The sequence below is a fragment of the Dendrobium catenatum genome, unplaced genomic scaffold (assembly GCF_001605985.2).
Source record: "Dendrobium catenatum unplaced genomic scaffold, ASM160598v2 fragScaff_scaffold_627, whole genome shotgun sequence".
Taxonomy (NCBI): Eukaryota; Viridiplantae; Streptophyta; class Magnoliopsida; order Asparagales; family Orchidaceae; genus Dendrobium; species Dendrobium catenatum.
Window position 1 is genome coordinate 839,990 of NW_021319089.1, and position 25,662 is coordinate 865,651.

At 33.9% G+C, this 25,662-nt stretch overlaps 2 protein-coding genes across 2 annotated transcripts in view; both read right to left on the reverse strand.

Moving 5' to 3' along the window:
* Positions 1-2,931, reverse strand: part of LOC110112669 (nodal modulator 1) — a gene marked incomplete in the record, with an annotated part of 84,119 nt that extends 81,188 nt beyond the window's left edge. Inside the window, 4 exon segments of the mRNA XM_020844969.2 lie at positions 553-609; positions 1,769-1,855; positions 2,464-2,529; positions 2,674-2,931. Of these exon segments, the coding sequence (XP_020700628.1) occupies positions 553-609; positions 1,769-1,855; positions 2,464-2,529; positions 2,674-2,769 (306 nt within the window).
* Positions 2,932-12,695: 9,764 nt separating this feature from the next.
* The window catches only part of LOC110112675 (protein high chlorophyll fluorescent 107), a 43,916-nt gene continuing 30,949 nt past the window's right edge, over positions 12,696-25,662 (reverse strand). Inside the window, exons 7-8 of the mRNA XM_020844976.2 lie at positions 17,187-17,363; positions 12,696-13,166 (exon numbers count right to left, since the gene is read on the reverse strand). Coding sequence (XP_020700635.1) covers positions 12,819-13,166; positions 17,187-17,363 — 525 coding nt within the window. The 3' untranslated portion in view covers positions 12,696-12,818. The remainder of the gene's footprint in view (positions 13,167-17,186; positions 17,364-25,662) is intronic.

The following is a 25,662-nucleotide window of genomic DNA, read 5'->3' on the forward strand; positions in this document are numbered from 1 at the left end:
TCTCTATTTGATCATTCTCTTTATTATCCTTCCACGGGTTTCTTCTAAAACAGTCTTCAATAGGTCTTCTACACCCTGTCAAGTCTCTGGTACCCTCTAGGAAGGTCATTGTGACCTCATTTTCCTTCTCTAGCAATTGTCAGCAGTCAAGGCTCCTTCAACAACCTTTAAAGAAGAATATTGAGACCTCCCCAGGCCTCTTCTTACTGTTTCTTGCAGTGGGAGTTGATTAATGGAGGCCTATGAGAGCTAGAAGGATTGGATTCCCACTGTGATAACAAATAGGAAGCTTGAGGAATCAAATAGACTGCCAAAACCATAAATCTCTCTTTTAATATTTCTAAAATTGTACAACTGTTAGAGGATCAAGTTTGGGATATTTATATAAATTTATTTCATAACACTCGGAAGCTGTGACGAATATATTTAAAATGTCAAAATTAATTTAATTAAAAATGCCTCATTATGATTGTATAAAATGCATACAACATTTTTTATACAAAGAAGTTGCAATGAGGATGATATATGCCTAAAATGTTTTCAACAACTTACTTTATCAGGCTCCCATGACCATCCTTCAGGACCCTTGACTTTAACAATAAAAGAACCCTGTGCAAAAAACAAATATAAAAAATAATACAAATAAAGCAAAAAAACCAAACAACCAAAATGGCAGGAAGAGAATCAAAGAATAGCAAGTAAAACACTTTTACGCAACTAGATACAAAATGGGCCCATTAGACCTTGGGAACTTTCTAACAAAGCTGTTGATTGGAAAGAGGCCTCAAACCAGCCAATAATATGTATTTTCTTTTTCGGAAGATAAATTATGTGGTAGCAATGGCCCATATCACAATAAATTAGCAGATATAGCAAAAACAAGAAAAAATAAACACGATTTAACCATCTCTATACCTGCATGCATACATTTAGAACTGAGTAACAGAGCATTGTGAAGCACAAAAAAAAGGTGGTAATAAATATGATCAGTTACTTTCAATTGGCTTCAAGGTACACAAATTATTTTGTTTATCTTGGATCCAAAAACATACGAGGATATAGATATCCAATAAATTTAGGTTCTTCTATTCTAGAAGTCGATGGAAATAGACATTCAAGTTATGACACTATCCCTGTTAAAAGAAATTACATGTAAAATGAATGTTGAAAAAATCTTATAGCATTAGCCTGTAATTGCAATATGTGTTTCAAGTACAAGATATTAGCATGCCCTAAAATGGGTCAAAATGAACTGTATACTAGTACAACCAATGAAAGATATACATGATACAAGTGCTGCAAGTATTATGAAAAAAAAAAGTATGGGTAAAATTGCTTCAAAAAAAGATATTCAAGTTATCAAAATTTCTTGCTTATTCTAGGCATGGGAGTTATTCAACAATTTTGAAGCACTTGTGCTTGCTAGAGTTGGAAGTTAAGCAAGGAATCTAAAACACCTCTCCCTCTCTGTCTCTCCAATATTCCAAAGCATTATGCTAAGAAAGAAATGATATACAAAAATTGTCTTTTAAATAATGCATCAACAGTTGTTAATTGCCAAATAGATGTTAACGCCCCTAATGACACAATGAGAAAAGTCAAAAGGAAAAAACTTCATCGATGACCTTTCAATATATTCAAGGGCCAGAAATTGCAGCATCATGTTCAGTTAAAATCTTAAGAAGATGATGTGACAGGTCCAAAGGAATATCCTACTGGAATTTTTATTAATTCTTAAAGAGGTGCAAAAAGTGGGCAAAAGGAGAACCTTGTCATAAACTGGAATAAAATAGTAACCATTGGGGGTACATGATGTCTTATCCTTCACCAGCCCGTCAATTGTTTGAAGCTCAACCTGAAAAAGAAAAAAAAAATGGTAACTGTTTGCACATTTAACAATTTTTAATGTAAAATAGCAAGCCTGAGAAGATGTGTGATAAAAGAAAATCGTGCTGCTACGTATCAAAATTTTATGTTATCGTTGTCATCACACAAACGTGCAGAAAGCAGATTATAATTAGTTTCGGTGTTCCTTTTTTATTAAATTCTACTCTTTTAATCAAATCGGTGAAAGAGATGCTAGACAGAACTTGGCAAGTACTTTTGAAAAATATTTATTGCAGCTTAATGATTAGAATAACATTGCATGCAATGTTGGGAACTTGCCATCATCAAATTTTATTGATAACTAATGAATGATATTAGAAAGTTTATCAAGTATGGATTAAAGGTTGCATTCCAACCATATGAAGTTGATTGCTGAAGAAACTGTATACAAGTACAGTTCTAACAATTTTCAAAATACAGTTAATTCTCAAGTATCTTCCTCAGAATAGGTCTCATGAACTCGTCGTGTTTTAAAAGATGCAAAACAGTGCATTGGCACCACGAGTGCAGTCGCTTCCACTTATTCAAAACAAACAACAAAATAGGATAACAAATTTTTGAAGTAAATAATCATACGGTGACATGCGAGTAGTCCAGTTTCCGATCGGAGGGTTTCCTTGACTTGATCAGAACTGAGCTTACCTAAAAAAGCAAAAATATTTAACAAATTAGTTGTCTAATTAAACTAATAAATCCAGAAAGTGGCGTCAACGCGGCAAGAAACAAATCATATCGTCCCCGACTTATATGAAAGAATGAAGAAGGTGCAGGATCTTGCAGGATCACCTCGACGAATCCCCCACAACCATGGATGGAGTTCGCGGTGGATAGGGACGCCGAGAGAGCGAATAGGAGGCAAACGAATAGATTTGCAAGGGCCATTAGCGTCGACTATGGGCACACGAAGATGACCCGCACAAGAAGGGATCGAGGAAGAAAAATGTGTGATGGTTGGGCCTTTCGCGCCTCCTCTAACTGCTGGCCGGAGCGACAAAAACCCTAGCTTGAGCATGGAGATTTTCAAAAGATGAGAAGAGCTTATAATTATTACCAATAAAAATGGGAATCCTAATTTATTTGGGCTGTTTGATTTGTTGCATTAAGGGTATAAAATAATTTAAAGATAAAAAATTTAGAAATATTGATGTTTTATTAAAAAAAATGTAAAGTATATGAGTGTATTCACATTACATCATCTAGTAGGTATATTTAGAATTTTTCATATTTAAACAATTTCAAATACGGTATGAACATAGTCATTACAACCACATGCCAAGCCACCATCGCCAGACTCCGCCTTCCACCGTCGGCTACCATCTTCGACCACCACCACCATCTGTCATCCATCGTCGCCGCCACATGTTGCCGCCACCCCCTTGGCCATAACCTTTAGGGAAAATTTGTAAACTAAGCGCAATTAATACTCATATTAAGTGTTCAAGCATGTTTTAGGAAAAATTTAAAACTAGGCAAATGCGCCCTTTTAAATGGCAACTTATGTTGACTAGGCACATATGAGTTAGCTAGTCGTTACCAACTAAAAAAAAATAAGGTTTAACATAAGTCGCTGAAGTAATCTGCAACTTAGGTAAGTTGTCATCATGAATGTTTAAAAAAAAATGTAAGAAATCATTATTTGATTGCATTAGATATTGCAATGACTATGACTGGTATGATTGTATACATGTGAATTGAGCTGTAAAGGTGTTGGTTCATCAGTTTATCTTGTCAGCATCATTTCTATTATGTTTATGATCATGATTTTTTTTTTTTTAATTTTATAATTTTTTTTTAATTTGAGCTTTTTTACTCTAGAATTTTTATTTCAGTATAAATATATAATACAACTGTACAAGTCTCCCTCCAGCCTTAAGGTAGTTTGAAAAAAATTTGCATCTTCTTATACAACACTTTGCAATGCATTCGTAGTTATGAATTTAATTAGGACAACTCCCATTAAGCAGATGATTTAAGAGGGTATAATTCGTTTGAAAAAAAGTTAGGAGTTACTCACTGATGAAATCCTTGAAGCAAATGCTAAAGCTAATAAATATTTTTGGTGTTGTACACATTTCTGGAATGAAGATGAAAATTGTATATAGTGACATGTGCTTAATGAGGTTATGAAAGTTAAGTTATAAAAGGCAGATGATGATCTTAAAAATGTGGGATGGTGATATGTACAATAGAGGTTCGAGTAGGATAGCCGGCATTAGGTTCCATTGCACTTCATCATGGGCCGGATTCGTGAAGTTGGACACGACAAAGAAGGATGTGTTGAGGAGAACATTCAAAGATCAATGGTCGATAGATCATTATATTCTTTATCACACGTGGTATCGTACAGATGATCAATTCTTGTTAGAGTCCTATAAGAAGCTAATGGGAGTTGTTGTATCTAGAGATAAGAAGGAGTTTCTAAATATAGCAAACTGACATTATATTCAACTAGAATTTGAGAACAACTTTAAATGTTGTCCAACTAAGACACAACTCCAAGCTCACCTCCATATGATACTATGAAATGTTTAACTGAATGTATTTGTTATGATGATTGTTAAGTCTTTAAGTTTGTTTTATCTATTATTGTTATACTCATTTATGATAATATGTAAAAGTTCTCCAATTGAGCTTCGTATCCCCATTTGTATGGTTTTTTCACTAAGTTCATTTTATGTAGCATTGGCTTTAAAGTTAGATTTTCTCAACAAAATTTAAAAACAAAATGTCAATTGCATAACATAAGCATAATGAAATACATCTTAATGAGAGTGGTAACATTATCAGGAGTAACATCATCAAAAGCGAGCATCTATAAAACTTAACAGCATTAGGTGCTAACATGATATATAGTACAAACATAAGCTCAGCTAATGTCGCCTTCGTGGTCTCTAGGGCAACGCATCACTGCCGAGAGTGTAATGCTACGGTGGTCAGAGAGGCCTTTCAAATAGCATATATTGTTCCCCCACAACAAAGTCAGGCTGAGGTACATCAAGTGTCTAAAATGGTGCTTTGTACAAAATAAGGGCAGAGGTATGCATGAAGATCCCCTGGCATCTGGTAATTGTAAGTTTCTTTCTATTTGATGCGGTGACAGTATATTGAACATTATTTAAGATTGACCATCTTTGTAGCGCAAATTACAAATCAAACATTCTTGTGAAGCATATTCCTTCAATTAATTTAGTTGAAATCAAGAAGTCGTCCTTCACATCACCTCATTAGGGACATCCTCGAACTCAACTTCCCGATCCTATTGTTTTGTAGGCATACATGTTTTGGCATAGTTATTATTGGTCACTATTGTGTCCTTAATGCCAATTGATGTAGAGCAGTAATCTCGGATGACATTATGAATATCTTTATTAACAATTGCAACTCCATCATTCAACTCTGGTAAAAGATCATCATCATCATCATAACATTGCTTACTAGAGCCACTACTCATAGTCACATAACTGTAATAATCAAAAGAGAATGATTGTGTAGAAGGGACAGGAGCTTCATGTGTGCGTTGGTTCTATATATCACTATATTTAAAATATTCTTCTTGATTTGCTAATCAATATAAATTAATATATTTGACATATATTGATATGCAATATAAGGAACTCAATGGTCAATAGGTTGTTCTTCTGGGTTTTACCTTGAAGCACCAACAAGCACTTCAACCCTTTCACCTTGGGTCGAAGATTCATGTATATATCTTCAATATCAATGTACATGATGAGAAATTCAACAGTAGCTTGTTATAATAAAACTTTACAAGCATTGTCATCCTTAACATGTGAAGCAAAAAAATATTTCCCACAAACACTCGACAAACTAAGCTGACACAAAACTTCGAAGGATCGCACTTGAGGGCTCTATGAATCCTTAACACAAGTTGCTCTAAATTTATATTTCTTGGCACTTGCATGGGATGATTCCTACCCCCATAATATGTTGGCGCAAAATTCGCATTCAATTGTAATTCACCTCCATACATTAGCATGAACGTTGTTTCTCGTCCACTCATTTGTGAACTCATACGTTTCGAAACGAAAGATCAATAAATCATATATATTTAATATACATTATTATTCATTTACACAATTATGTTTCTATTATGTATACAAAACTTAAAATTTCAACATCGAATATTACTATGAAAATAAGTTTTCAAATTGCCAAAATAATTCTCTTAATACATTATAAAGGTTGGCCGCTTAATACAATATATAATTTCAAAATATACATCATTCAACTACTACAAAATATTTTTGATTTAAACTTCATTCCCCTACTAGAAAAAATATTTTAAAAATAAATAATGTTACACTAGCACAAATTGCTGGTATCAAATAAATGGTCTTGAGTACTAACAAACAATAACATTGCCAAAAAAACACTTCAAACAGAATTAACTCTAACTAAATTATTGCTAACATAATTATCCTAACCCTAAAATACTTCTATCATGCATAACATAAAAAAAAACATAGAAGATTGCTTCCAACATCTTCTCCTTGTCAATAGAAAAAAAAGAATCAAAACTTTGCTTACCTAAACACTCCAACCAACAGAGAAGAGTAGATCATCAATGTATGGCATGGGGAAGACGAACGAAACAGCACTCGGGTGAGGGAGAAAACCTAAAGGGAAAGCGCATTTTCTAAGCAAGGCCAAAATCGTCCGTTTAACGTACGATTTAGATATGTTATGTCAGCACCACATCAGATGTTTGAGTAGTTCAGTCAGGGGTAAATCACTAATTAAATGAGCGACTTTGCCTAATTTTAAATTTTTAAAAATCATGGTTAGGCGCTTAATACGTTTTCTAATTGTGCTTAGTTTAAAAATTTTTCTTAACCTTTATGTAATTTATATTGCATTCACTTCACTTCAAAATTAAACCAAAAAAAAAAAAGTAATGTCATGCATTCATTTTACACTCACCCAAACAATTCCAAAATATTCATTTTACGTCGCATTCTTTTTACACCAAATTCATTTTTCAGACAACCAAACAGCCTCTTTATTTGAATGTAATATGAATATTTCAAATGATTTATTTAAAAAAAATACTTTATTATATAAAAAATTTAAAATATAGTTTGACTAAGAATATACTTTTTTATCTATTGAAATTAAATATTAACTAATCATAATTTGTAATTATAACTTTTTGGTTGCTTTTTTGAAATTACAATCTTAAATAATTATTATGGGTTTTTTTAGGTATAAAAATATGTTTGAATATATTTAAATCAAAATGATAATAAAAAAAATCTTATGAACCACAAACTAGCAATAAATTGCAAATAATTGAAATTTTCATTCAAATAAATTAAAATTTAGGTAGTTATTATGTTATCAAAAATCACCTTGATCATGCACAAATCTCAGACATAGTTGATTTCAAAACTTTAACAATTAAATTTGAGGCTATATGAACTCCGATCTCAGCAAACTTATAATCAAATAAATGTTTCGACAAGACAAAATACAACGACAATAAAAATGATCCAATCTAAGCCCAATTGGGCTCAAATCAATTGCCTAAAGCATATTTGGAAGGTTTGAGATACTAATTGGATAATCAAATGCTCTCTAAATATGGGATGCTTATAGTCAAATCGAGTGGCTCAACAAGATGAATTAAACAAGCCTAAGTTTACATAATTTTGATGTCATTAAGGCATTTGAATTCTAAATGAACTCTCTATAAATGAGAGAATCAATATGGGTCGTCCGATACAGCACTCCGAATTTGACCTTAATCTTCTCAATATTTTTGTAGCATGTCACTTTCAATATCTATAAATAGTCCTCCAGTTGTTTTGGTTGATAAGTTGAGTTTGAAAATTGAATTTTGTAAGTTTTTTTTTTTTTGGAAAAAGTCGATTTTCTGAAACATTTTAGAAATACCCTAGCTTATCCTTTGCGTTGGGCTTTAAATTTTAGATTGAAGAAGATTTTAATTTAAGTTATTAATTTATTAGAATGATGAGATTAGATTTCTAGAAGGTGGAGACTAAAGATTTTGAATTTGCCCCAAATCCTAGATTTAAATTGGGCATTGGACGACAGTAGCTGGAACCTAGCTAATATAGTGCAAAATTTGAACTTACCCCGACCTGGATTGGGGTGCCAGCTAACCACCTAGGTGCTTAAAAATTATGAGTCCAGTCTTCTTTTATGAAAGAGTGTAGATAAGTTACTTAATTAAGTTTGAGGAATCAAAACCGACATCTAGAGCATATCCTAATTGGTCCCTGAACACATGTAGGGCGATTTGATGTTAAAATAAAAATGCAATTAAAATTTGACTCTTATTTGTTTCTAATACAATGCATGCTAATTGACTTGATGAATGCATAAATTTAATATGATGCAATTTTAAAGTCTTAAAAATAAATTTTTCCCTAGAGTTTGCACAAAATCTAATTAATAGAACTGCACCCTAATAGGTCAAGTAGTCTGCCAGAACTTGCAGACGGGGAGATGCTTAACAAGGATGAGAATATTCAAGATATATGCATGAAAAATCCTCGGCAATCCTTACTTCTCATAACATTATCATTTTTATGTGAGGTTAAAGTTTTAATTTAATTAAAGTGAAAAAAAATTAATCGTACCCTCACGAGCATCTGATCGTTTTATGCTAAAACAAAATATGACATGTAACAAAGAAGCTAAAAAATATGTCATTTCTATTGTATAATAAATTTTTAAAAAAATCAAATCAATTAAATTAAATATAATGTCCATGTGGCAAGTAATACTTAATGTTACAACCCAATGTCTACAGAAATTAAAAGTGGCCATATATCACTAACAACTGAAAGTTCATGTAGGCTGTTAAACCTCCAAGAATTAGCTTGTGGCTAAGCAAGAGAGGGGGTAAATTATTAATTTTAAAAACTCTTTTAAAAAAATCTTTTGTACTTTTTCAAACACTAAAATTAGATGATTTCAACAAAGGATGTGAAAGCAAATAAATTCATAATAACAAAATAATTCAGAGTTTTCAACCATATAGTAAATCATAGAAAAATGTAAAAATTAAAATGCAAAAAATACAAAGAACGAACATTCCAGATTTTATAGTGGTTCGATCAAATCTGACATGCATACACTCATTAGAGGCCTCCACTGTAGGAATTATACTAAACATTTTAGTGTCTCTCATAGCCCCCACAGCTAAGCAGAGAAGTCTTTATAAAATATCTTCCATCAACCCAGTGTGGTAGAGTACCTTAAATCTTTTTCACCCTCCTTGTGAAGACAAAGAACCTAAAAACCTTTTTTCTCTCCTGGAGATGGCAGAGAAATAAGAATCATTTTACTCCCTCTTGTGGTTGGAAGAGGATAAAAAATCATTTTATTCCCTTCTAGAGTTGGCAGAGAACTACAATCTAGTGATAAAGAATGTCTCCTCGTAGTCACCCAAGAATCAAAGCAGAGACTTGAAAAAGATTGGAAGAAACTTTACTTGGAGTAACCTTGTGAAGCTCTCACAACTCCCCCTCACAAGAACTCTCCCTCTCTTCACTCCTAAAGCTCTCTTCAACTCTCTCTAAGCTCCCTCTCAAGCAAACTAAACGGAAGAAAACTGTCTTACAAGACAATGTAGGATTTAAAATAGAAAGCCTCCAAAGAAGCCCTAAATTTCAATTTGTTGTCAAGGATCATCCCATATAATCATTAGATTGTCCTGTATGATTAGTACAAAATAATATGAACGATTAACATCACTAACAAGCCAGCTAAGCACTACACTCATAGCCAACAATTGTACTAGTGAATATTTGTAACCATTAGATCCTAACAAATCAATACATCTGAGTTGTACACTTGTAAAGTATATATTAGCTATTACCATCTATATATGTAATACTATGGCTACAATAATAGATATGCTTTTCAGCTCCAACTCTTTATTACTTGTCTATGTTATTCTCTGCTAACTATAGCAGAGAAATCTGTTTCTTCATTGTATCAGAGCATTAGCCTCAACGCCATCGATCCTCTACAATGGCGAACTCTTCTACCTCCCAAAATACCGAAGGTGATACATAAGCATCTCTCGAAGCCACCTCACATCCCTTCTTCTCTCAAGTTTGTTATCTCTAACATCAAATCCATTGTCCCAACCCAGTTGTCTAGCAACAACTACCCAATGTGGAAATAACATATTATGAAGCTGTTTCATGCGAATGGCTTTGCCAACTTCCTTGATCCCACTATCGCTACTCTTACCAGTCTTTTACTTCAACCAAATAGAGCTACTATCCCAAATCCAAGTTACAACCAGTTTCTCCTAATCGATCAGAACCTTGTAGTCACAATCTGCTCCATGATCACTCCAGCTATTCTTCCCTACATCCTACATATTGTCTCCTATCGTGATAGATGGATCACTATCGAGAAACGTCTTTAAGCTTCAAACATATCTCATGTCATATAGCTAAAAAATGAGCTCCAAAATGTGTATATGAAACACCTCTCCATAACTCAGTACCTTATAACCATCAAAACGCTCGTCGACAACTTCACAGCAGCTCGCTCAGTCGCCAATCAAGAAGAGATACTTCTTTATACCCTGAATGGACTACTAGGCGTTCAAAACAGCAATCCAAACCAAACTGATGCCTATCAACCTTGATGACTTGTATTCACTCCTCATCAACGAAGAAACAAATATGGCATCCTAAGCTGCTAGAGAATCCTCTGCTCCCGATATGCAAATAGCCCTCTATGCAGCCCGCGGTCATGGCCGCCGAGTGAAAGTTTGTGCATGTTGTTAAACCTAATAGAATTGTCCCAAGGTTAACCAAGAGGGGGTGAATTGGTAATTTAAAAAAAAATTATTGTATTCTTGAAAACTAATTTAGAAATTTAAATTAATGATCCTCAAATATGCAGTTGCTTAACGAAATAATTATCACAGAATCTTTCAACCACAAAAATTTAAATGCATGAAATAAAATGTGAAAAAATAAATAACACAAGAAGAACACTAGAGTTTATAGTAATTCGATCAAACCTGACCTACATTCACTCTCTGGAGATTCCTTCTCAAGTTATTGCACTAAACAATAGTGACTCTCCTTTTGCCCCCACAACAAGGTGCATAAGCCCTTACGATCTCTCTTCCACCAACCCGATGCAGCAGAGAACCGACACCTTTTACACTCTCCAAGTGAAGGAATCGTGCCATCACATCCTTTTTCACCCTCCTAATGAAGGCAGAGAACCATCATATCCATTTTCACCCTCTTGTTGAAGGCATAGAACCGTCACGTCCTTTTTCACCCTCCTGGTAAAGTAAAGTACATTGATCCAATGTTGAAGATCTTATCCTAAGAGCCTCCAAAGAAGTCAGGCATAAACTTGAAGAAGAAGACAAAAAAGATCCTTACCTTAGACAACCAGCTTGTGAATCTCTCAAAATTTCCCTTCACTATATCTCTCACTCTTCACTCACAAAAGTTCTCCCAAACACATTCTCAATGGTCACTCTCAAAAGAAGTTTACAACAGATTCTCTTAGTCAGTTTTAAGGACTTAATTTATAGAAAAACTATGAAAAACCATCCAAAAACTAAAAGTTGCAAGAGATCCATCCAACAATTGTACAGTACGATCGTATATCGTATGATACAAACATTTTAAAAAATTAGGCTTTTGGTTTGGTACGATCTGATACAAACCTTATTCCGTACTCTTTAAGTCATTTGTACTAATTAATATCATATTGTTCGAACTATTCAAAAATGAATAAGTTCAACTTATACGATATGGTACGAAAGGAATTTCGTACTCTATCAATCGTCTGTACAAATTAATATCGTAATACGAACTATTCAAAAATGAACAAGTTTGTCTGGTAAGATATGGTACGAAAGGAATTTCATACTTTGTCAGTCGTTTGTACGACTTGACATCGTACTGTACGACTAGTTCAAATAATTCAAGCCATGATTTGATTGACTGTGACTTGTTTGGTGACATTAACCATGGTTTAAGCTTAATTAGCGAGGGTTAATACAAACAGATTGAGGCTAAGCACTCATTTTATTCTTGCTGCTTCTTTAAGCTCAAGAGAATCTCCTAGAGCTTTTTTCCAGCATTCAATAGTCACCGTGAGTCTCAGCCAAAACTTAGATAAAGGCTTTCGCATGCAATTTATTTTATCAAATTCAAATATTAGCAAAACAATAAAGAACGGCAATCGAATAGAAATTGCCATATGTAAATGTTTTTAGAAATACATAATAACTAACAAAATTTCGATTCTTGATTGCATTATCTTTAATTTTAATTAAAGAGTTCAAATACAGTAGTGCTTAACAGAACATTGATGGTAAATGTTTAGATTGACCATTCCAGGCCAAAACAAAATTGAAGCACCAATTTTTTCATCATATTTTATTGGAGAAAGTTCAAATCTCAACCCAGAAAGTATTACATGGGCTTAACAACAAGATAAACTACTCCCGTTATAAATGAGATAATAAATTACATAAAAGTGTATTATAATACACAATTTCACATACCAAATTTACGTGCCTATTGCAGGGCAAATTATTATGTCAGGTCACTTGACCTAAATTTGCGTCCGGATTCCGTGCGCTTTTATTGCACTTTTGAAGTATTTTTGCAAAAGAGCAGCTAATACATAATTTTAATTGCATATTAGCTGCTTTTTGTTGAGTATTTGCAAAAATAAAGTAAAAGCGCAACAAATATATCACTCATTGAGTATTTGGTGCCCTTGTGATGCGCTTTTCAAATACTCAGTAAAAGGACAGCAAAAGGCAGCTAATATGCAATTAAAATTATATATTAACTGCACTTTTGCAAAAATACATCAAAAGTATAATAAAAGTGCAGGGATTCGGACGTAAATTTAGATCCGGTGACCGGACCTAATAATTTGCCCTATTGCAGGTTGGTGGAGTGAAGTTTGCCGCTTGATCTGGTCCATATATTCCTTCTGTTAGCAGAACTCCTTGGTTCATATTTTTCCATTTGTTCGTCCAGTTTTGACACATCCAAGGAAAGCTTTTCCTTGATGAAAGCGTCCAAGTTGAAACTGTTGGCATCTTGGATATTTTTAATAGTCGTGCTGCTTTCTGATTGCTGAAATTTTGCTAAGATTTTCTGACTTCTGAAAAACCCAGGGCTGGTCTGTTCGAAATTCAAGAGCCGCTTTATGCTATCAAGTGCAGGGTCGAAGATGTCAAAAAAGCCTGTGACCCATGAAGCATCATCCACGACCTCCGTGCGCTGAAATTTATTAACTGATGTTAGGCATTAATGTAATGGGTAGTTTTATTGAAGAATTAAAGTATAGTTTATTTATAGGTTATTAGATATATTATATTGTATGGATGGTTGTTAATTCATAGGTTATTATATAGATTAGAAAGTGTAATAAGTTATTAGTTCTTTTCTAGTCTATAAATACCCCTCTTGTGGGAAAAATTAGGGCCTATAAAATGAACGAAAATTAACCTTGATGGCTGTTCTATTTCTACCTAAAGTATCTTCGCATTATCTAAAACTTTTTTCTCTCAATTGCCTAAAGTTTTACACAAACTATAATTTGCCTAATTATTATATGTTTTTTGTGATTTTTGTTTGCTTTGTTTCAATGGTAACAATATGATATAAACAAAACACAAAAAAATACCAAAAAAAAAAAAAACATAAAAGGACTAGGCAACTCCAGCTTGCCTATAAATTAGAAAACTACTAAGCATCTATTAAACAACCTGATATGTCTAATAACATATAAATTCAGTGGACTCGCTAATCGTCCATTAAAAGTACCATTAAATTAATGCTTAACATTGAACTTTTCAATTTAATCATCTAGATTTAATACGACTAACAACTTTGGACAAAATCATATTTAAAGATATGATGCACAGATACGAACACGGCGACACGGATAGACAAGACACGGACATGGGACACATAATTTATTGAAAATACAGGATACGGACAAGGGTTGAATACGATATTATAATTTTTATATTTTAAAAAGTGCATAAAAATTGAAATAAGTAAAATATTCAAATATATAAATAACAAGTTATTTAATTAGAGTTTGTGTTTAAAATGATTAATATTAGGATGTCGAGAGTTGGGCATCGATGCTATGTATCAGGCATCGAGAGAGGAGATGACAATACTATCAAGAGTCAAACATCGATGTTATGAAGTAAGTATCGAGAGTCAATGTCAAGAGGATGCCTGTCGTCGATGTTGAGAGGGCGTTGGTCGTCAATATTAAGAAGATATTGGACAAAGATGAGCTGTTAAATTGTGGGTGTAGTAATTGTTGGCGTCGTGCATCAATGTCAAGACAATGTCTGACTTTGATGTTGAGGTGATTTTGAAATGTTTATGTTGTAACGATGTCAAACGTCGATGTTAAGATGACATAGGTCATTGTTGTAAAACCAAAAGTCGCGACCCACCAAAGAGAAATGAAAATGAGAAAATTTCATGAATGGGGTATTGAGTGTGGATAGAATATAATAAATTTAATTATAATATTTTAAATTAAAAAAACTTAAATACAAGAAATTATTTTTAAAAAAATTCATAAAATATTTAAGACACGCGTGTCGGGCACGAGTGTCCAATTTATATTTAATATATTTTTAATCGAACACATTTTGACGTGTCCAACACTTGTCGTACGTATGTCGTGTCAGATACGTGTCGGACACTGCACGCTTCTTTGGAGAGAAGTGTAGGTGCATCATAAATTTAAAGTAAAACAAAACACATCTTAAAGATAAAAAATAAAGAAAACAGAAAGTTGAAGGGAGTACAGAAAATCAAGCAGTCCTTCCGAGCGAAATTTGATTAAACGTTGGAAACGAGCCATGTAAACTAGACTCAAGGAAGAGGGCAAATCACCTATTAAATGGGCGAGATTTGTTACATCAGCCGTCAAGCAGCCGATAGTATTAGTCGAATAATTGATTATTATTATTACTATTTATGATAAACTACATTAGCTTATAGGCTTAAGAAACAAGATGCACCAATTTGGCCTGGGGCCTGTAACTTCAGGATGTGTTGTCCATTTTGTTTAGAATTTATATCCATTTTATTGGAAGGCTAACATTCCTGAGGAGGGCTTGCTATGCTACAGCAAAGTTCATGGCCTCTAAAGTTGTCTATTATAATTTTCTTTTTTGGGCTTTCTAATTAATGAGAGACTTCAATAAACCGCAGAGCTAGAATGCTACATATTCTAGGATGAACTAGTGTAGCAGCATTAAAGGTCTATAAGAATGTCTAATCATGCCTTTTGATCTAATTAATACATCAAGCACTTCTATGCATGTTATGAATCAAAGCTATCAACAAATTTTGACACATTTTGAAGATATTTTAATATATAAAGCTTATAAGATTGCCTACTAAGATGATAGGAAATAATTTTTAACATATTTCGCATCAATTTTTTTTTATATAAACATGAAGAAATGTTCATTTTTTATAACATGAAGTTACTTATTAAGGTTTCATGTTTCTACAAACAGCCTGGCCATAGATCTTGGAAATATTAAATCCATCACGGATTAGCTTAAGACTCTTTATGATATTCATAGCTTTCATGGTTTAGCAACATTTTATCATCATTTAAACATGTTTTTTCTACCATCTGCTCCCTTTGATATTCATAGCTTTCATGGTTTAGCAACATTTTATCATAATTTAATTGTGATTTTTCCAACATCTGCTCTCTTAGCTTTAGTGTTGAAGATATACACCTTTACTTGCTCCCCTACTACAACTTTTAATCAAAGTAAGATTCTTCTGATAACATCTCTTGCTTCTAAACACCCAAATTTAGACATTTATGATCTCTTATTAACCAACAATGTAAATAAAATCAAATTATTCACCTCCTTCAACAATAAAATAAAATTCCCCACAACTTTGATAAACAAAACTATTATTACATTAAATTCACACGATGAACGGGTGTTTGCTCAAATCACCCATTAAATGGGCGATTCAATGATGTCCCTTCGAATAATTTCTGATTGCAGGGTCTCCCTCAGGAGAGGTGCTCCTTTCTAAATTTCATCATCCATTAGCTTACATTTCTATGCAAGTAGATCTGTAGAACTGATAGAAAATACTTGAGTTCTCAAGCAACCCTAAGGGAAATGCTTGAGTTCGCAAGCAAACTTACCACTAATTGATGAAAACAGCGAGAATCATGCAAAATCTAAGTGAAATCAGCCCCAAAACGATAGATTGCAATAAGAGAATCAAAGTCAAACAAATACAAAATAAGATACAAGTGATCCTCAATTCGAGAGGAGGATCGTTCTCTCCCAATCTTTAGACAATGAGTCTAGAGCCCAAGACGCCAAAGAACTACCAGAGAAACAAATCAAGCATAACCCTCACCCTAAAACACCTCATGCTATTTAATACATAAACTTTCTAAATCAATTTCCCCTCCAAAGCCCTAGCCGACCACTCCTTTTCTAATTTGAACTCAATTGGAATAGTGGGACCCACTATTGTGGGCGACAAGCATTGGGGAGGCGGGACTAGCCCGCCTCCTATAAACCCAAACTGGCCCTAGACGGGACGGTTGGTATATACATTATCCTAACAATCTAGCAATTGGAACACGAAGAATATTCACAAGAATGTGGCACAGACAAATAAAGCTTAAAATAGTTTTAAACATCAACAAGAAAAACTTAGCTGAGTATATTCAAATTTGTTTATGCATTGACTAACCAGCTACTTCTAGATGCTGCTTGTGTATGAAGTCCAAAATAACATGAAAAGCAAAGTGATGGACGGTCCAAGAGAGATATTCAAAATACCATTTTAATGAAAGGAGCATCAAGTCCTCCTTGAGGAGAAAAAATAGAATTTTTTTTCTAAATATTAAGTACAACTCATGAAAATGTATTAGAATAATATGAGTTGTCCTCTTTTAACTCTTCGCCTCTTCAAGAATTCTACCCCATACAATTTAAATGTTGATGAATTTAAAAGAAAAATTAAGGGAAAATAAACAAACAAATATGAAGTTACAAAACTAGGAATGCAAATATGCAAATGCAACAATACTAAAGACTCCAATCATAGAAGAGTAGTGAAAGGCAAGACTCCAATCATATAAGAGTAGTGAAAGGCATCCAAATAACACTGACAACATGTTAGAATCAAATTCAATGTCATAGACTTAGCTAATAATTTCCCAGAAGTTTTTTGAAATTTTTCAATAAAAGCATACTTTGCAGAACTAACCTGCTGAAAATATAAATTTCTTATTTCTTCGGCCCGTACAGCATTTCCATGCTCCTCCTCCAATGCAGCCCAAGTCATCCATGTCACATAACTCTGAGAATTTATGTTTAGTGAAGATCTAAACAACCTTCTTGCTGCGGATAAATTTCCAGCCCTCTGTTCTAAAACACCCCAAGCCTGAAAGTTTTCAAGAGAGAAGATTAGAATATTTCAAATAATGTTTCTCAAGGTAGACATCCGCTTTGAACCTTGAATAGCCAAAGAATTTCTCCACGTGGTGACCAAAACAAAAAAAACTTGCGCTCATATAAGACTTAATTTTAAATTATGCTAATAGTAAAGTAAACAAAATTAAAAAAACAGCATTCTTCACATAAGCTGAATGAGATAAAAGGCCAAACTGCTGAAGTAGAAGAAAAACTCTTTTGCTCGGTGTTTGCCTCAAATGATAGCACGGTATTTACAGAAAAACATCAATGATACGTTACGAAATTGTCACGCTCTTCAACTCTACAATTTTAACACTTGATGTGTCAAACTAACAGAAACATCAGAATACACTAATGAAGCAAAATAGATAATGGTATCCCCGTAGAAGGCATCTTTAAAGCAAGTTTTTAACTAGTAAATATCAACAGACAGTACAAAATCATTAACTAATCAAACAACTTTTGATTCGAAGCATCAACCGTAGATAGTAATTCATGCAATGCTTGGATGGGCAAAATTTTGCTCGGATCCTCAGGTCAAGTCCCTATGGGTTGGCTAGGCTGAGCCTATATTACTTAGTGGCCTATCCTTGCATGCTTTCATTTGGTTTAACTTGAGTTGAGTAACTTTTACCATTTTGAGTGTAAAGACCAAAAATTTATCAATTTAGAGCAAAATTTTTGTAAGAGAGGAAGATCATAATACCCCATTTATTTAAATAAATAAATAGACTGGTGACAGGGGTTTTTAGCGAATGACACTCCACGGTTCGGCTCTTATAAATAGCACATAGGGACAAAGGGAGCTAAACGAAAGAGGGAAAGCGAGAGGGAGGATGGGAGAGCAATGAAGAGAAATCGGGAGAAGAGCAGAAAAGCAGGCTTGAGTGAACGAAAAAAGCAAGAGTGAGAGATTGAATGAAGAAGCCGTAAAAAAGGAGAATAAAATAAGCAGACAACCTAGAGAGGAAGAGCGTAGGCGCGAGAGGCAGAACAAGTGCGTTCTTAAAAGAAGAAAAAAGGGATAGACCAACATTAAGGTTTTTATTATTAATCAATTTTCATTTAGACTTTTATTCTAGTTTACATATTGACAAGGACATCGTCAGCGATTTCGACACATATACCATCAGGAGACGCCGGAGATCGACGGTTGCGATCATGAGTTTTATTTTGAGTCATTTCATGTAGTAGTTTATTTTATTTTCAGTTTTTTTCCGCTCTTTCCCTTATGGGTATTTGGTTGCTATTGTAGCCCAAGGTGCATTTTATTCTTTTGTTTTCTTTGTCATTTTGAGGTCTATATATATGGCCCTTTTCTTATGTAATAGTAGTTTTGAATGAATGAAAATTTACATTTCTTGTTCTCTTTGTGAGTGCAAACCTCCTCGATCTCTTAGTGAGTTCGTAGGAGAAGCTAGATCTCTTTGTGAGTTCTAGGTTCTTTCTTGTTCTACTATTCTGTTTCATTTCTCTTGGTCTCATCGTCGTTGTGAAAATTTAAATTGGAGCCTCTTGTGGGAAGTTGGAATTTCAATCTTTGGATCCCTAAAATTCTCCTTACAATCTCCCCTCCCTAGAAATCTCTGGACCGCCCAGGCCGCCGGCTTGCAGCCCCAACCCGCCGGCCAGCCCAACCCGTCGGACAGTAGCCGCCGGCCAGCCCACCAGCCCCTTGCCCTTCCTCTAGCCGCCGGCCGCCCCTTCCATGGAGTTTCAAATTTTGAAATTCTATATCTTCATGAGCCATTGATTGTTTCCTAATTTAGCTCCTCAATTTACGCCATCAATTTAATTGATTTTCAATTTCGAATTTGAAATTCAAATTGTTTAAATTGATTGCCCTCCTAAATGGAAATTTTTTCTCCTTAAGAAAACTGAAAATTTATTTCAGATCTTTGTAAAAATCTGAAATTAAATTGGTGGTCCCCACTTATTCAAAACTCACCCCCTCTTTCCTCCTCATGTGGCCGACCCCTTAATGGCCTCCTCTCTCTCTCCTAATCGCCTTAATAGCTCCACAAATTCAGCCCAAATCTTCTCCCCATTGCCGCCCCTCTCTCCCTCCTTCGATTGATTTGAAATTCAAATTAAATCCCTCTCCTATGCACCCCCAAAAATCTGAATTTTATTTCAGATTTCTTGCATTTGCCTCTTAGCCCCACCATAGCCGACTCCCCCCCTCTTCTCCTCTTTTGCTTCAACAAGTGGTCGGCTCAAGGGCTCAAGAAGAGAGTTCTCCACATCCATGGACGGCCGATCCCGACATCGACCACGGCTTCATCTTTGATGATCAAGGAAGAAAGGATAAGACGTTAGATGTTCACTAGTCATCCCATGGGCTACCCGCCACCGGCTACCACTCCAACAGACTACACTTTGTGTGCCATTTGTCTCCTAGTGGCATCGCTCGGTTGCTCTCAATCTTCCTCCATTAAAAGTGCCACCAAAAAGAGAGTGAGTGAGAGACCCAAGGTGACAAGTTCTATTTGTTAATTGTGGATTATTGTTTCTCTCCATAACATTACTATCTAATTCTATGATGTCAATTTGATATTGTCCCGTTAATCTAGTTGTAACTACATGCCTTACTTAATTTCGACTTGATAATTCCGAAAACTTAATCTGGGTAAGCATTAATTCTATAACTAGCAAAGCTTTAACAATCTTATATTAAAATCCCCAAGCAGTTCTTGTTCCATGCACTTGGTTTCACATCACATATAATAAACCCTATATTTTAGTTTTACACTTGAAAAAAATAATGGAATTAAAAAAAAAAAGTTATATAGCAGATTTGTAGAAGAATTAAAATTTTATTAAAACTCAAGTTTATTCAAATATAAAAGACAAATAAGTTTAATTGTATATGTGTGTGGGTAAAGAGAGTAAAACAAGAGAAGGTATCATTCATTTTGAAAAAAAGGAAAAAAAAGGACTATTTGAAGTATGCATTTAAAATAGAAATATTTAATTTATTTTAATTTAATGATGATGAAAATTTTATGATAGGATATTGGATAGTTAATTCGCAGGAATGTAGAGAACATAATGAACATAGGAATTATTAAAGTAATAATTAATTGTTAAATTTACTTGTGATGAATATTTGAAATAAAAATGGCTAATAAACTCATTGTAAGGATAAGCTAAGCACTAAATTAATGATTTATAAAAATTGATTATGAGTTATGCACTTAAAAAAAATAAAATAATTAAATTAAGTATAATTTACATTTTGTAATAAAATAAAAAAATATATTAATTGATGATATCAGTTTTAGAAGAAATAATGCATAGTTTAAATAAGATATTTAATACGAATATCCTTGCATGTATTATCACAGATATTCAACTCAGGGAGGTAGATTTAAGGATTAAGAAAGCAAGTCATCAAAGGTTTAGCTACATATGTTCTTAATTTATATTAATAATAATGCTTATTCTGAATCAAATGCATTAAAAGATATTGATATTTATTCAATTAATTGTTATTTCAAATTCAATCATGATTAATCTATAACGTAGCAAACATTGTCATGTTGTAATCGGTGATAGTTATCATATCATATTTTAATTAATTATACCGTACAATGGGTATTATAGAAAATTATTTAATGATATGGAAAATGTAAATAAAATGAACTATATATAAGTGCTTGCATGTACATGTAGATTGGAGTTCACCTTGTAAATATACTTATTAGGGATGCATACCTACATGCTTAAAAAGATAAATTTAGAAAAGAAAATGAAAATAAAAGCTACCTTAAATAGTAGAATTTAGATGGTGCATCTGTGACAGTTGTACTATATGAAAAAGACACACATATGATATGATATGATTATGTATAAGAACTGTTTTAAAACTTTTGCATTGTCATCTTCAAATAAAAGGCATTACCAAATAATTCATACCAATTTATTTAATATGAAAAGCATGCACATTATTTTCTAATATCCTTCATGCTATTACAATTTAAGGACATGATATATCTCCACTAAGTTATGATAGTTGATCATTGTTCTAATTAATTTTTTTTGAGATAAGATATCAATAACTAAATGAGTGTAAGAAGAGAACCCATGTCATATTTGTGCCTCCATAAAAGAGAGATATTTACTTTGAAATCACTATGCTTATTTTTTTAAAAAAATATTGTGATTTTGGTGGGTTTTTTGACATATTGAAAGCAATTGGTTATTAGTTAATATAAGTAAATAAAATTTTAAGAAAAAAACTCCATCCAACTACCTGTTCTTTCCTTGACATATTGAGCCTCTTGGTCGGGTCATAACATAGACCTTGCATCGACCAAATTTAGCTTGGGTTTGCTTATCTATACATGCTTACCATCACATGTGATTTCTCAAGAAAGATATGAATTCCCATGTGCAAGAAGAAGAGTGATGTTCTAATGGCATTCAAGAAGTTGAAGGCACAAGCAAAGAAAAACCTAGGCAATAAAAATAAGAGATTAAGGATTGACAACAGCTTAAAATTCTATTCTATTGAGTTTGAAAGCATTTTGTCACATAAGATTGTAGTGGGTGCATCTCATTAGAATTGATGACAAAAATAATGAATAAGGCCCTCATAGAGTGGGTCAGCAATACATTATCTAATGTAGTTTGAACAAGTACTTTTAGGCATAGATTTTTAATATGATATACTACTTAACGAGCAAATATTTATCTGCTACTATTGAGCTAAGAACTCATGAGGATGTGTGTTCATGTAATCCTAAAAAATATTTAGTTATAAGGTTCATTAGTTCTCTTGCCTATGGTTATGTCAAAGAGTAAGTTCTACGTTAGAGCTCAAAAGTGCATATTCCATGGATATGCAAATAAGATTAATAGATACAGCATTGGTATGTTGATAGCAAGCATGAGGATTATATATCAATAGGAATGTCAAGTTCAATGAGATAGACGTGCTTTGACAGAATTTTATACAGATTGGTGATTTTGGAGGAGATCAAAAAAGTGGAAAGAAAATAGATTTAAGGTTGATCATGTACAGTTTAATAGCTCACCACAACAACCTATTGTGTCCTGACCTTGGAAAGATGTGACATCACCACAACAAAACAAAGTAATTCTTCTCATATGCCAAAAAAGCATATTGGAGCATATTAAAGATGTGTTTATAAAGATTTCAATCATTCTCATGTGATTATTAATTCTATGAATGTTGTGGAATCAATTGTTAATCAAGAGCCATCTACTTTTCAGGAAGTAGATGGTGGAAGGTAATCAAGACAATGGACCACAACCATAGTAGAGGGGTTGATGAGGACATCGTCAGAGATTTCGACACATGTACCATCAGGAGACGCCGGAGATCGACGGCCACGATCATGAGTTTTATTTTGAGTCATTTATGTAGTAGTTTATTTGACTTTTATGTATTTCCGTTTTTGCCCTTATGGGTATTTAGTCGTTATTGTAGCCCAAGGGGCATTTTAGTCTTTTGTTTTCTTTGTCATTTGGAGGCCTATATATATGGCCATTTTCCTATGTATGATTAGTTTTGATGAATGAAAATATTTGCTTTGTGTTCTCTTTGTGAGTGCAAACCTCCACGATCTCTTAGTGAGTTCGTAGGAGAAGCTAGATCTCTTTGTGAGTTCTAGGTTTTTCTCGTTCTACTATTTTCCTTTATTTCTCTTGGTCAAATCATCATCGTGGAGATTCGGATTGAAGCACTTGTGGAAAATTGGAATTCACTCCTTGGATCCTTATATTTTCCATACTTCTTCCTCTCCTTGGATCCTTGCCGCCGCCCCTTTCCCCTAGCCAAACCGCCGGCCAGCCTCCCGCCGACCAACCCAGCACCCCATCCCGCCGACCTGCAGGACCCCTCCCGCCGGCCAATCCTCCATCCGGCCACCCGCCGGCCACCACCAGCCCTTCTTCCGCCGGCCACCCTGGATCCATACCGCCGGCCCCCATTTGGTTTCCCTTTGCTAGTTTGAATTTCATCCTTTAATGACTTTCCTAATTAATTCAAAATTCAGCCCAAATCTTCTCCCCATTGCCGCCCCTCTCCCTCCTTGGATTAATTTGAAATTCAAATTAAATCCCTCTCCTAAATCACTATAATCTGAATTTTATTTCAGATTCCCTGCATTTGCCTCTTAGCCCCCACCATAGCCATCAAGGAAGTTTCGATAAGACGTTGGATGCTCACTAGTCATCCCATGGACTACCCGCCACCGGCTACAGCTCCAACGGACTACGCTTTTATGCGCCATTTGTCTCCTAGTGGCATCGCTCGGTTGCTCTCAATCTTCCTCCATTAAAAGTGCCACCAACAAGAGAGTGAGTAAGAGACCCAAAGTAAAAAAGTTCTATTTGTTAATTGTGGATTATTGTTTCTCCCCATAGCATTACTCTCTAATTTTATGTTGTCAATTTGATATTATTTGATATTGTCCCGTTAATCTAGTTATAACCGCATGCCTTACTTAATTTCAACTTGATAATTCTGAAAACTTAACTTGGGTAAGCATTAATTCTATAACTAGCAAAGCTTTAAAATCTTATATTAAAATCTCCAAGCAGTTCTTGTTTCCATGCATCACGTTTAACATAGTCAAACTCTCTTGATATGCCATTAGTTGAAAGGTTTGTCTTAAACCTACAGTTATCTACTATAAAGGCATAGAGTATTACAGTTTTTAAATCTAACAAAAAAGCTATTTCTTCGAGCTGCTTAGTTGAAAATGAGTTTGCACCAAGAAAACAAAATAGAGTTTTTTTTTTTATTAGGGTGTACAATTCATAAGAAATAATGCTAAAGATGATGAGGCTTTTGTTCACAAGATCTGCACATAGAAAAATCCTATTGAAATGCTTACCAAGTTAATCCAGTCCTCAAGTTTAGGTAATATCTAGGCTTGATTAGATTTTGCAACTACTAATGCCCTTAAGAGGTTTATGTGAGGAGGTTTTGATGAGTTAAGCTTAGAGCATACTTGGCTATCCAATTTAACCTTGGAGATGTGAAGAGTTATATATATATATATATATATTTTTAAAGTGAAAGGCAGAGAAAGAGAAGAAATTTTTAGGATTATATCAAATCTAAGAAATTCTCTAAATATTTCCTTCTAGCCCTAATTCTTCTCAGGATCCCTAAACAGGATGGAATTTTATAATATTGGGATCAGGCTAGAAGCAAGGATTGAAAGGATTGGGGGTTTATGGATTTCTTCTTGGAAGAATTTCAAAATCAAAAGTGAGGCCTCTTGATTTTCGATAACTTATAAAGAAGGCGAATGATTGAGAGAGAGGAATAAAGATTTCCTCGCAGCATGGAACAAAGGTAAAGTTCACTACTCCTTGTTTCTATCTTAGAGGCGTGGTGACAAGAATTCTTCTTCTTCTTTGGCTTTCTCTTGATAAAGATTATTCCTTATATGGTGAGTTCTCAATTGATTTGATTTTTCTTAATATTTCTCTCATTTTGTGATCCTTCATATATTGAAGGTTCATTATTTGTGCCTCATTGCTTTAAGAATGTTATTCTTGACCAAACAATGTAATGCTAGTTTTCTTATACGTGTGATTGTGTTTATTATTTCCATATGTTTCTATATCATATTTACATGCGTGATTCGAGTTTTGTTTCTTCAAAGTTTTTTTAATTTCTCTCTTTGGCATATTCAAAAGAAAATATTTTGGGCTGTTACACTTCCACAAAAGGTCACCCATTCCTACCAACAATCAACAAGCCATTGTAGAGTGGGTTCTTCACACAATTGCTAGTATGATCAAAACAATGTTGATCATCATCAATTCATAAATGCATGGAACCAAAAGAGGACATGATGGTGCATCAGTACTCTTTACGTCAGACCATATTTAACACTTTCAACACTCCTCAATATAAACAAAGCTTACCGTATTGTCATGAAATTAACCATCCTCCAAGAAAGCTACAAACACCTAAAGGATGCTTTAATTAATCACATCTTCATAGCTTTCAAAGCCAATATGGCACAATAATCATCACGGGACGAATGTGATGCAGTCATCTTTGCTAAATTATAGTCAAGACTCTTAATATGAGAAGACCTTTGGTATAATGCTAAAAATTAAAAAGGAATTCGAAAAAAAGCTCTCTTAATATAAGAAGACCTAGCCATTTGTAGCTTTAATTAGTTAAAACGAGTATCATAATCCTTTTACAGGTAGCAAATGTTAGCAAGTTAGAAGAGTTTTGTCGGTGCATGGCATTCAGGAAGGAAATGCAACAA